We start from the raw sequence: 13,756 nt of genomic DNA, 5'->3' as shown, positions 1-13,756 counted from the left end.
GAAGGTAAGTAAGTAAAGTATTAAAAAAACTCAAGTAGCAGCTTGTTGCTACTGCCATCAACAGGCGGAAAGTAGGCCCATGATAGACAGAACAGCATTACTAGTCACGATTTTATTCAAAATATATATTTTCTTCTTGATTGAGAAAGTTCATGCATTTGAGGAAAAAAAAATGCATAAATTGGCTTGGATTTTAATCTGTCATTGTTATTTGTGTGCTGAAGGGTTCTGTTTTGGAATTTAAATAAGAAAATAGATTGGTGTTATGTAATCCTTTTTTTACAATTATACAGTGCCTTTTTCTCTCTTGGTTACCTAGCATTAAGAGCCTACGCGCATTACCGTCACTGCCTGTTCAGCCTCAGTTACCTAGCAGCATTTATTTCACTTCTTTACTGTTGAGCTTCTCAGAAAGCTTGTCGTACTTAGATCTGTGGAGCAAACTAGTTAAAAGTGATATCTGATCCCGGAGTGCACACTGCGCTGCTCACGGCAGGTATACGCCACCTTGTAGCACCGTCTTTGAAATGGATAACATGGCAGCTGACCGAAAAACCTACCGCAGACCAGCCCAGTGTTTCAATTCAATCTGAAAAGTTGGATTCAGGGTGCCAGTGAGCTAATGTAATTTATTTCATGTTTTATGATGCAAGTTGAAATTTTTATACTGCATTGGAAAGGTAACTCATGTAAGATTTTATTTGATCTCTTGCAGCTCATCAGCGATGGCAGTGTGGTGTATGCAGAGGCTCTCTGGGACCATGTCACTATGGATGTCCAGGAGCTGGGCTTCAAGGCTGGTGATGTCATTGAAGTAGTGGATGCTACCAACAAAGAGTGGTGGTGGGGCAGGATCGCGGACAGTGAAGGCTGGTTCCCTGCCAGCTTTGTACGGGTAAGGACCATTGCATGTAGGAAGGAAGATTGATAAAATTGGAGTGGGTGGAAGGACAACCAAGACATTGAATTGAACAGTTCTCATATGACAGAGACTGAGGAAGGAGCACGAGCAGCTTATAGCTACCATCAGGTCTGCAATGTGAAGCACTCAGTAGTCCACCATTTAATTCTGTTTTCTTGTCTGTATGGTTTGCATGGTGCAGATTGAACATAGAACATAGAACGTAGAAAAATACAGTGCAGTACAGGCCCTTTGGCCCTCGATGTTGCACCGATCCAAGCCCACCTAACCTACACTAGCCCACTATCCTCCATATGCCTATCCAATGCCCGTTTAAATGCCCATAAAGAGGGAGAGTCCACCACTGCTACTGGCAGGGCATTCCATGAACTCACGACTCGCTGAGTAAAGAATCTACCCCTAACATCTGTCCTATACCTACCACCCCTTAATTTAAAGCTATGCCCCCTCGTAATAGCTGACTCCATACGTGGAGAAAGGTTCTCATGGTCAACCCTATCTAAACCCCTAATCATCTTGTACACCTCTATCAAGTCACCCCTAAACCTTCTTTTCTCCAATGAAAACAGCCCCAAGTGCCTCAGCCTTTCCTCATAGGATCTTCCTACCATACCAGGCAACATCCTGGTAAACCTCCTCTGCAGCCGTTCCAGTGCCTCCACATCCTTCCTATAGTATGGCAACCAAAACTGCACACAATACTCCAGGTGCGGCCGCACCAGAATCTTATACAACTGCAACATGACCTCAGGACTCCGGAAATCAATTCCTCTACCAATAAAAGCCAATACGCCATATGCCTTCTTCACCGCACTATTTACCTGGGTGGCAACTTTCAGAGATTGGTGTACATGGACACCAAGATCCCTCTGCTCATCCACACTACCAAGTATCCGACCATTAGCCCAGTACCCCATCTTCTTGTTACTCTTACCAAAGTGAATCACTTCACACTTACCTACATTGAACTCCATTTGCCACCTTTCTGCCCAGCTCTGCAGCTTTTCTATATCCCGCTGTAACCTGCCACATCCTTCCTCACTGTCAACAACTCCACCGACTTTCGTATCATCCGCTAACTTGCTCACCCAACCTTCTAGCCCCTCCTCCAGGTCATTTATAAAAATGACAAACAACAATGGTCCCAAAACAGATCCTTGCAGAACAACGCTAATAACTGCACTCCAAGATGAACCTTTACCATCAACTACTATCCTCTGTCTTCTTCCAGCCAGCCAATTCCTAATCCAAACCTCCAATGCACACTCAATGCCATACCTCCGTATTTTTTGCAGTAGCCTACCATGGGGAACCTTATCAAACGCCTTACTAACATCCATATACACCACATCTACCGCTTTACCCTAGTCCACCTCCTTAGTCACCTTCTCAAAGAATTCAATAAGGTTTGTGAGGCACGACCTGCCGTTCACAAAACCATGCTGACTATCCTTGATCACATTATTCTTATCCAGATGTTCATAAATCCTATCCCTTACAATTCTCTCCAAGACTTTGCCCACAACAGAAGTGAGACTCACTGGCCTATAGTTACTAGAGTTATCCCTACTCCCCTTCTTGAACAAGAGAACCACATTTGCTATCCTCCAGTCTTCTGGCACTATTCCTGTAGACAATGAGGACATAAAAATCAAGGCCAATGGCTCTACAATCTCCTCCCTTGCTTCCCAGAGAATCCTAGGATAAATGCCATCAGGCCCAGGGGACTTATCTATTTTCACCCTTTCCAGAATTTCCAACACCTGTTCCCTATATACCTCAGAGCCGTCCATTCTAATTAATTGTGACTCAATATTCACATTGGCAACAATGTCCTGTTCCTGAGTGAATACTGACGAAAAGTATTCATTCAATGTCTCCCCAATCTCTTCAGCCTCCACACGCAACTTCCCACTACTATCCTTGACTGGACCTATTCCTACCCTAGTCATTCTTTTATTCCTGACATACCTACAGAAAGCCTTTGGGTTTTCCCTAATCCTACCAACTAAGGACTTTTCATGTCCCCTCCTTGCTGCTCTTAGCTCTCTCTTCAGATCCTTCCTGGCTAACTTATAACTCTCAATCGCCCAAATTGAACCTTCACGCCTCATCTTTACATAGGCCGCCCTCTTCCAATTCCTTATTAAACCATGGCTCCCTCACACGACCCTTTCCTCCCTGCCTGACAGGTACATACTTATCAAGAACACTCAATAGTTGCTCCTTGAACAAGCTCCACATATCAATTGCGCCCTTCCCTTGAAGCCTACTTTTCCAAGCCACGCTAAGTCATGCCTCACCACATCATAATTTCCCTGCCCCCAGCTATAACTGTTGCCCTGCAGTGCACACTTATCCCTCTCCATCACTAGAGTAAATGTTACCGAATTGTGGTCACTGTCCCCAAAGTGCTCACCTACCTCCAATTCTAACACCTGGCCTGGTTCATTACCCAGAACCAAATCCAGTATGGCCTCACCTCTTGTTGGCCTGTCTACATATTGTGCCAGGAAACCCTACTGCACACATTGGACAAACACCGACCCATCTAACGAACTCGAGCTATAGCTTTCCCAGTCAATATCAGGAAAGTTAAAGTCCCCCATAACAACCACCCCATTACTTTCACTCTTCTCCTGAATCATCCTCGCAATCCTTTATTCTACATCTCTCAGACTATTAGGAGGCCTGTAGAAAACTTCTAACAGGGTGACCTCACCTTTCCTATTCCTAACCTTAGCCCAAACTACCTCAGATGGCGAGTCTTCATCCATCGTCCTTTCCACCACTGTAATACTATCTTTGACAAGCATTGCCACACCTCCCCCTCTTTTACTCCCACCTCTGACCCTACTAAAACATTTAAATCCTGGAACCTGCAACAGCCAATCCTGTCCCTGTTCTACCCATGTATCCGTAATAGCCACAACATCGAAATCCCAAGTACCAACCCACGCTGCAAGTTCACCTACCTTATTTCGTATACTTCTTGCATTGAAGTATACACACTTCAAGTCACTTTCCTGTTTACAGGCACCCTCCTTCGAGATTGATGCCATGTTCCTAACCTCCCTACACTCCAGGTCCTGCACCCTAAAGCTACAGTCTAGGTTCCCATGCCCCTGCAGATTTAGTTTAAACCCCCCCAAAGAGCACTAGCAAACCTCCCCCTAAGGATACTGGTGCCTCTCCTGCGTGCTTTTATAGGGAAAAAAACCTACCCAGGTAAGCTTGCGCTACACCAGCTTCTGGGTCCACTCCGCGCTTTCTTAAAAAAAAACTTTCAAATTTAAACTGTTAAACAAACGTCACCGAGCCTTCAAGCAGCCACTGCCAAACAGCCCTTACCTGCTCCGTTGAGAGAGTGAGGCCTAGCCTAATCAAATGGCAATAAATAAAATCCTAAGATAAAAGATATTACAGAACCACAGTACAAAAATAGTCATTTCAAAAAATCAATTGCTGGAAATTAAGTATCTTTTTTTGAGTATGCAGATATTTGGTATAAACCCAGAGAGTTAAATCCACTGATCCTGCAGTCTTGGCATTGAGCATGAATCTACATTTTGTAATTGCTGCACTTTCCAAATCAAATGGCGTTCCTATACAGGGTTGCAAGTTCAACCAAATTACCCCTTAATGCCACTTCTTCAAATGGTTCAAGATGTCCGATGGATTTTGGTCTTATTTCCTACCTAACCTTAACATGCAAGTTTTCAATGAGTGACCTTCAACAGTATATTGTGTAACTTCTGATGTTGAATGAGACCAACTGGGGCAATTGTGTTTCCCTAAGACTTCCCTACATTTCCTACATGCTACAAAACAACAGGAGTAAATTAATGTTGCTATTTTATATGCTTTTAAAAACATTGGCTGTGGCGAGCAGACATTTTGTTTGATACTGTACCTGATACAAGAGTATGAAACTACATGTTTTGTTTAATGGCCACTACAATCAACACTGATTAAGCCAAATGTTATTATATGTTGAAAAGAAAATTGAATTGTCCTGTGGATTGAGTTTAAAACATTTCAATAAAATTGTACAGGAGTTATTTTTATTTGTGACTTCAATGGAAATTTAGCAATGTCTAATTAAGATTTGAGCTGCATTAGCTTCCCTGATGTCTCAGTGTGATGCAACATGCAAACTGCTTAGCACAAACACAGGAAAATCCCACATGTCCTGATTGGGAGCTCATGAACAGTATTGAAGAACAACCCTAAAATGCAACTTTGATGATGGTTTACAGTGCAGATGACTGGCAGACCACTCTCTCCTTCAGGTTATCACTTATGGTCATTGTTTAAGAATAGAATTAGAACTTTAATTTACAGAAGGGATCGATTGAAAGAAAGGTGCTTTATCAATATTTCAAAACAGAGAGACCGAGCTAAAGAAATTGGTATTGAAGGAAATATCAAAGAGGGATGGCTTAAAATGGAGAAATCTTCATCGTCTTAGCAAGGCAATTCCAGCAACAAACGTAGTTGACAGAAATCACACACAGAAAAGTGGAGTGCAGGGAAAATGAGTGATGCAGTAGAAACTTGACAGATTCAAAAATGACAGAGAAAAGAAGTAATGGAAGCATTGGAATGAATTTGTTTCGGGCCATTATTGTAAATCATGACTGCACAAACATCCCGGATCTCGTTATGATAGTTCCAGTTGGAAAGAAAATAAATTATGTACACATTTGGTTTTGTTTCATTTTCTTCTTTTACTTCTAAAGTTGTGGGTCAACCAGGATGAGCCCATGGAAGAATACCCAGTCAGGGTCGAGGACGGAAAACCTGAAGATGCCAACAGTGCCAACCGTCGACTGGCCACAGGCCAATCAAAGAAAGACCAGATGCGGACCAATGTTATCAGTGAGATTATGAGCACTGAGAATGATTATATCAAACATTTAAAGGATATCTGTGAGGTAAGATTCGGAATAGCACATTTAAAAATTGCTATTCATTTGTGGCTTTTAAAGAGGATGATTTCAGCCCAAGTATCAGTCCTTTTTATATTTCTCGTTATGTCGTAGAAATATATTGTTGGAAATGTGGAAACATTGCTTCATGGATTTTCAGGGTCTACTTTCTAGACACAAGATTACATGTATTTGATGTCAACCTGCAGGAAGTCTGAAACTTTATTGTCTCCCACAGAAAGGTCTTGGGGCCAGTTTGTTAGGTACATACAGAAGGGACCGAATGTGGCCCTTGCAGCTAAAGGGATCAAGAGCTGGGGAGAGAACTTAGGAGAGAAAGGGAGTGGGATACTGAGATTGCATGATCAGCCATGATTATATAGAATGGTGGTGCAGGCTCAAATGGCCAAATGGCCTACTCCTACCCTTACTTTCTATGTATCTATGTTTTTATTCTAAGTAGTGGGCAGGTTGGGAAATGCAAATGTTTACCTCAGTGAGCAAATACTGATTCTATACAGTTGAAGGCTGTAGACTGCTGTTCAGGGCATTGACCAATCTTTGCAAATCCTGACGTGGGTGAAATTAATATGAATATTACCTAAAAGAGGAGGAAAGTTGTTGTGGTTCTGTTCGCCGAGCTGGGAATTTGTGTTGCAAACGTTTCGTCTCCTGTCTAGGTGACATCCTCAGTGCTTGGGAGCCTCCTGTGAAGCGCTTCTGTGATGTTTCCTCCGGCATTTATAGTGGCTTGTCTCTGCCGCTTCTGGCAGAGTTTGACTGGGACAACACTACTATTATAGGACAAGCCAAACAGAGAACAGCCAGGGAATTCCTAGAGGCATGGCACTCATCCACAGATTCAATCAATAAGCAAATCGACCTGGACCCAATATACCGGCCACTGCAGCGGACAGCTGGAACTGACAACCGGAAGCGGCAGAGACAAGCCACTATAAATGCCAGAGGAAACATCACAGAAGTGCTTCACAGGAGGCTCCCAAGCACTGAGGATGTCACCTAGACAGGGGACGAAACGTTTGAAACACAAATTCCCAGCTCGGCGAACAGAACCACAACAACGAGCACCCGAGCTACAAATCTTCTCCCAAACTTTGAAGAGGAGGAAAGTCTTACTCCTTGCACCAACCTCATTTCATCTGGAATGACATCAGTGGTGCTCAAAAAAGTTAAGGAAGAGGTATGGATTTCTTGTGAATCTCCTCAGGTGCTGTGTCACTGCTGTACTAAATATGTCGGAAGCTGATTAAAAAACGGTTCTGAACTTTGTTGACACCCATCTTCAGAAGCTGGACATTTAGCCGCGAAGAGAATTTAATTAAGAATGTTTCATTCAGAGCTCAGATTAATTTGATTTCAATTGCAGTAAACTCCTTCAAGTTCATATCCTGTCTCGATACTTCATTTCTCCTAGTTTGAGCACCTTTGCTATTTCAAGTTAATCCACAAGATGATCGTATTCTTGCTTGTCTGTTTTTTTGTAATGTGGTGCTTTCTCTGCTTAAAGTTTCTCTGCAGCATGGCCCCAAGGGGTCTAGTTAACTCTGATAGTCACCCAACTGCCAGTGACTCATTTTGACAGCTGGCAAGTATTGGCTGTTCAGCTATAGAGGCATTGCAGTTAAGCCTGAGTTTCCCTCAGCTCACGCAATCCCAAGTGTTTGGCTAGTTCCAAATTCCCAGGTAGTCCACCTAGCACTGCTTTGGCTAAGATTAGCAAAACACAGATGAAGAATCAGACTCTGGACCTTCCTGACCAGCTCATTCCTTGAATGTATAGACATTTTGGGCAGAACTTTCCTCTTCCAAAGAGCGAGTAAGGGTGGGCTGGTTGTGGACGTGGTCAGTGGATCAGTGGAAAGGATACATAATCAAGTGCACCAAAACTGGAAGATACTCAGCCCATTCCTGCCACTCAGAAATCAGGTTCTCAGTGTGGGAAGATTTGGTCAAATTTTCAACCAACCACAAATTAATGCCCTGAAGTTGTAACTTAGTGTCAGTGCCTCATCTTGCCAGGCACACAGTTACTTCAGTTCCAGGCAGGATGAGAAAATGCCAGTTGACTGGTAACCCAGTGCAAGTGGGCTACTAGCCTGGGTGGAATGATGGGTTCTCTTGATTTGCAATAGTTGATAACATTTCAAGCAATTAGACCAAGGTCAGGCATATGACATGCGTGAACCACCCTTTGCCCTTGCCTCTGACCATCTGCCCATTCTGTCCCCATGATACCAATCCCAGAAACCCCATCAGTGCGTACTTTTTTCCAACTTCTGATCCTCCATCTGTGGGTCCAAGGGGGCGGTGTCTGAGCAGCATCGATGATGCGACTGAGATGTCAGCCTCTGATTGGCCAGCAGCCCCAGATGGGCTAGATCTCTGGTCCGGTTTTGCAATTCTGGCAGAAAGCTTGACAGCAGTCAATCAACTTCCTTATTGCTGTTTGATTGGATATGCTTTCGGAACAAGCTAGGCCGCAAATTTCTCAAAACAAAAATATCCTGCTTCCAGACATGGTCCATGAATGGCAAGATTCCTCCAATTTTTGGGGGAGGACCAACTACACAACATTAGAATAATTTGCTTCCTCCTTTAAGTCCTCTGCCATGCACTGATCCTAAACTAGAGACAGGGAATACATCTGACCTCGGTTCTCTGGTCATGTGGAAGATTTGTCCATATGATCTGGCAATTAAATTGTCCTTCCCTTTGAGGGAAGGGGACATTGTCTGGTATAATTGTATAATGGTATCGATGAAGATAGATAGAACTGATAAACTGGATAATGTGATTTGATATTATCTGGTTGTGTTGAAGTTGGAGTGTAAGATCTGAGCAATAATAAAACACTAGTCACATAGAAAATTCTTCATAAGCAACCCCACAGCCTGTTGTCAAGCATCAAGGTCTTTCGCAATGTAATTTTAATTAGTACAGATTGCTCTAGACATACAATGTGTCTTTGAACTGGGGGCTGAGCACGATAATAGGTCGAAACAAGCATTTGCGAATTATCCATTAAGCTGCAAATGCAAGAGCCATTCTGCTCCCCTCCAGCCCTCAGAGTGAAATGTGCAGTAAAATTACATATTTTTCCCACAGGGTTATGTTAAGCAGTGCCGAAAAAGGACAGACATGTTCACAGAGGAGCAGTTAAGGACCATCTTTGGGAACATTGAAGACATTTACAAATTCCAGAAGAAATTTCTTAAAGGTCTGGAGAAGAAGTTCAATAAAGATCAGCCCCACCTGAGTGAGATTGGTTCCTGCTTCCTTGAATATGTGAGTAGTTCTGATTCTTCTTCTGCTTACACACACAAGTAATTCACTGAGGGGCAAAATGATTTTGGTTTTTCTCTATTTGATTTTTTTAATAGCAGTTTCAATAGAAGTCTTAGAATCAAAGACTCTGAATAATAATGAGAGTGAGGGAAATAATTTCCATTTATGGACTTTAAACCTTCATAGTCATTGAAGCTCTAATGAATTGCATAATAATAATTTCTATTTATATAGCATCTTTTAAATAGTAAATCATCCCAAGGTGATCCACAGGATCAATTACCAAGCAAAGTTTGATGATATGCCACATATATTGGAACATGAATCCAGAAACCTGGGTCAATGAGGCAGGTTTTAGGGAGCATCTTAAAGGAGGGTAGAGAGGTATTAAGGCAAAGGCATTCATGGAGGAACTTCCAGATCAGGCCCAGGATATGAAAGCTGACAGTGGTGAAGTGAAGAAAATCAGGGATGCACAAGACGCTAGAATAGGAGGTGTGTAAGAATCTTGGCAGGTTCAGACTGGAAGAGATTATAGGGAAAGGCAAGACAACAGAGGATTTGAAAACAAGAATGAGAATTGCAAAATTGAGATAGTACCAGTTTAGATCAGTGAACATAGGATGAATGGGACTTTGGAGGAAGTACAGTTTTAAATATTGGCAGTACAGTTTTAAATGTCATCTGGCTTTACAGATGCTAAACGGTAATGGACACCTACCAGAAAACATTGGAATGGTCCAGTCTAAAGGTAATAAAAATATGAATGAGGGTTTCAGGAGCAGATGAGCTGAAGGGGGAGCTGAGTCAGGAAATATTACTGTCATGAAAGTGGACAGTCTTCTTTGAGAGGATATGTGGTAGCAAATTGAACTCAGGATCAAATTAGACCCCAGATTGCAAACAATCTCATTCAGACTTGAACAGTATCTAAGGATGTTGCCAGGGAACAAATTTTATGGAATGTTTTAATGCAGGAAATGTGGCAGCCAATTTGAATACCAAGAGCAATAAAGTAAATGAAGAGATCACATGTTTAGGTGTTATATTTTGGTGTTCTATCAGTAGGATATATAAAATATCAATGACTCAGAATAGCTACAGCACAGAAGAAAGAAAATTTTATTCCTGCACAAACAGTAATGTCAAATTGGTTTGGCATGACAGGTCCCCAAAAGAGTAAAATAACCCTTGGTACGTACACCACCAAGTCTCTGTTTAATTGTGCATAGAGATGAACTGTGCTGTCAGTCATTCCATTAATGGCCATTTCTCAGTTGTTGAATGGACCACTCAACTACAGCAGAGATTAGAATGTTGCTGGAAAAGCACAGCACGTCACGTAGCATCCGAGGAGCAGGAAAATCGACGTTCTGGGCAAAAGCCCTTCATCAGCCCTTCATTCTAATCTGACTGTAATCTCCAGCATCTGCAGTACCCACTTCTGCCCACTCAACTACAGCAGCCAATTACGCCAGTTAAGGCCACACTTCGTGGCCATTTTCAGATGTCATTTTCAGCATCAGACCATTTCAGCACTGCCCACATACCCGCTTTGTTTGAAGGTTGGCAGCATCCGAGTGCCAGAAGGCCATCAGTGGGGCTTTCTGTGATAGGCCCAACAATTAAGTTGCAGACATGAGAGGTCAAAGGCTAAAACCTTTCATGTGAAGGAGTTTCCCATAAGTGCTGATTGTGCTAACAGCACTGGACCTTCTATCATTGCAAGTTTTGAGCAGGCAATTATCTGAGTGTTCTATTTATCTTGCTGTTTTGCCTTAGCATTGCCAATCTTCCCTGGTAGAGGTATTGGGTTATCTCATTGTGCTTCCCACCTTGGGAGCCCACCCTCCTTCATTGGCAACTTAATTTGAACTCTACAAATGCAGCACCTTCACCTTGAGTGTGGACTTTCCCTCCATATTGTGAACAAACTACTAGGTGTCTGACTCTACCCCTTCTCCCATTATTCCCACACCTTTCCTCACAACCATCACTACAGCCAATCAAAATCAAAATCAAATCACAGCCAATCACCATACCAATCAAAAGCCCTGGGCTAGCTTTTCTCCACCAACCCAGCAACACTGAAATCCAGTGGAGATCCTACTTCTGGGTCTGGCTGGTATATGTTAACACTGCTTTGTATAGCCTCAATACCTGCAAGCTGAGGATTTTGTGTTTTGTGATATGTGCATACAGGGATGAAAATGGGGCTGAAAACCAAGACAAAAAGTGTGGCACTGGAAAAGTGAGTCAGGCAGCATCCGAGGAGCATAAGCTCTTCATCAGGAATGTGGGGTGGGCCCAAGGGGGCTAAGAGAGAAATGGGAGGGGGCTGGGGCTGGGGGGGGAAGGTAGCTGAAAATGTGATAGGTAGATGAAGGTGGGAGTGGAAGTGATAGGTCAGAGTGGAGGGTAGAGTAGATAGGTGGGAAGGAAGGTGGACAGGGTAGGACTATTCAAGAGGGCGGTGCGGAGTTAAGAGGGTTGGATCTGGGATAAAGTGGGGGAGGGGAAATCAGGAAACTGGTGGAATTGACATTAATTCCATGCAGTTGGAATGTCCCAAGGCAGAATATGAGACGTTCTTCCTCTAGGTGTCAGGTGGCAAGAATTTGATGGTGGAGGTGGCCCAGGACCTGCATGTCTTTGGTGGACTGGGAAGAGGAGGGGTTGATGTGTTTGGTCACAGGGCAATGGGGTTTGTTGGTGCGTGTGTCCCAGAGAGGTTCTCTGATAATGAAGGTCAGCCCAGCTCACACACCAGTTTTTTACCATGTGAATCAATTGCTGACCTTCCAGTGCTGCTGCTTCTTTTCAGCAGACAGATTTCCAGATATACTCCGAGTACTGCAACAACCACCCTAATGCTTACACCGAGCTCTCCAAACTCATGAAGATCAACAAGTACGTGTACTTTTTCGAGGCATGTCGGCTGCTTCAGAAGATGATCGACATCTCACTGGATGGCTTTCTGCTCACACCAGTCCAGAAGATCTGCAAATACCCACTTCAGTTGGCAGAGTTGCTCAAGTACACCAATCCAGAGCACAGGTAAGGACTAAGTGAGCTGATACTGTGCAAGTAATACTCATGGAGGGAATCAGCACTTAAGGAAACCAGAGAACTCATTGAGTGAACCAAGTGGATATTTTTAAATCAAGAAACTGACTTTTGGTTCTCCTGTTTCAGTCAGAGTAGTGTAGATAAACTCACAATCAAAGCTAGAAATTAGGTGAGGCAACAGCCTAGTCGTATTATCACGAGCCTTATAAATTCAGGGACCCAGGTAATGTTCTGGGTTCGCAATCCCACCATTTTGGAATTTGAATTCAGTTTTTTTTTAAAAGCATCTGAAATTAAGAGTCTATTAATGATCTTGAAACCCTTGTCAATTGTTGGAAAAGCCCACCTGGTTCACTAATGTCCTTTAGGGAAGGAAACTGCCATCCTTATGTAATCGGTCCTATGCGTGACCCAGACTCACAGTCATGTGGTTGAGTTTTAATTGCTCTTTGGGCAATTATGGATGGGAAATAAATGCTGGCCTGCTTAGTGACACTATATTCCATGAATAAATAAAAGAAAAAAATTACCTGGGCCTTCCTGCCTGATCCTGGCAGTGAAATGTATATGATCTCTTTAGGGGTGCACAAATCATTCCCCTTACAGCCTCAGCAAAAGTCACTTCTAACAGTTGACTGGTCCAGTTCAGCTGAGAGCTAGATGCCATCCAAAATTAATTGCAGTCTTAGTGTTGGTCTTTTAATTCACCACTGTGGTTCCATTGCCATCCCATGCAGGGTTCAGATCTGCAATTGGGCTCAATGTCAGGATCATCCTGACCTTTGAATCCATTAGGACAAATATTTACTTGAATGGTGAGAGGCGAGAAAATGTGGAAGAGCAATTGGATTAAAAGCTTATTAAAAGCCAATGTTAATCAAACAGGTTGATGGAATGTTAAACCGAATCTCAAAAGTATGCAAAAATGTGGGTGTTATGATTTAGTTATAGTGGTTGAGGTGTAACTAAATTGAGGTGTTTAAATTACTTTCATAATTGAACAGGGTGTATAAGGAGAAGTTGGTTCTTAGACTAGAGAATCCAACAAGAGGATGGGTAACTCTCAAATCAGAGCTATGCTCAAAATTAGGCAATGCTATTTCAAACAATGGGCAGTAAAAATTTTGAATTCTTCCTTCCAAAAGGGTATGGATACAAGGTCAATTGAAACTTATGAGACTGATATCCGTAGGTTTTTAGTTGGAAAAAATATCAAGAGATGCTATGTAATGTCAGATGAATGAGCTTGAGTTATAGATCAGCCATAATCAAATTGAATGATAAAACAGGCTGAAAGGGCTGAATGGCCTGTTTATGTTCCTAGTAATTATTTGGCTCATTTGGTTCCTTAATACAAATTGTACTAAAGAAGCTATATTTCAATGCTAAATACTAGTTTCTAATACACCGCCCTGTGGCCAACCACTTTAACTCCCCTTCCCACTCTCCCAAAGACATGCAAGTCCAGAGCCTCCACCGCCGAATCAAAGCCACCCGCCAACTGGAGGAAAGTTACCTCATCTTCTGC

The 13,756-nt window shown here is 42.7% G+C and overlaps 1 protein-coding gene across 12 annotated transcripts in view; it reads left to right on the top strand.

The window, feature by feature from the left end:
* LOC140479074 (rho guanine nucleotide exchange factor 4-like) overlaps positions 1-13,756 on the top strand; it is a 474,075-nt gene that overhangs the window by 423,597 nt on the left and 36,722 nt on the right. For 10 of the 12 annotated variants that reach the window (XM_072572907.1, XM_072572906.1, XM_072572909.1 and 7 more), the window contains 4 exons: positions 716-895; positions 5,665-5,859; positions 8,980-9,159; positions 11,984-12,216. In XM_072572907.1, the coding sequence (XP_072429008.1) occupies positions 716-895; positions 5,665-5,859; positions 8,980-9,159; positions 11,984-12,216 (788 nt within the window). Of the gene's footprint in view, positions 1-390; positions 625-715; positions 896-5,664; positions 5,860-8,979; positions 9,160-11,983; positions 12,217-13,756 lie in introns of those variants that run through there. The other 2 variants (XM_072572915.1, XM_072572916.1) reach the window with 2 other exon arrangements.

Source organism: Chiloscyllium punctatum, chromosome 6 (assembly GCF_047496795.1).
Source record: "Chiloscyllium punctatum isolate Juve2018m chromosome 6, sChiPun1.3, whole genome shotgun sequence".
Classification (NCBI taxonomy): Eukaryota; Metazoa; Chordata; class Chondrichthyes; order Orectolobiformes; family Hemiscylliidae; genus Chiloscyllium; species Chiloscyllium punctatum.
Note: the sequence above shows the minus strand (reverse complement) of the source record. Positions and strands in the feature narration are given on the sequence as shown.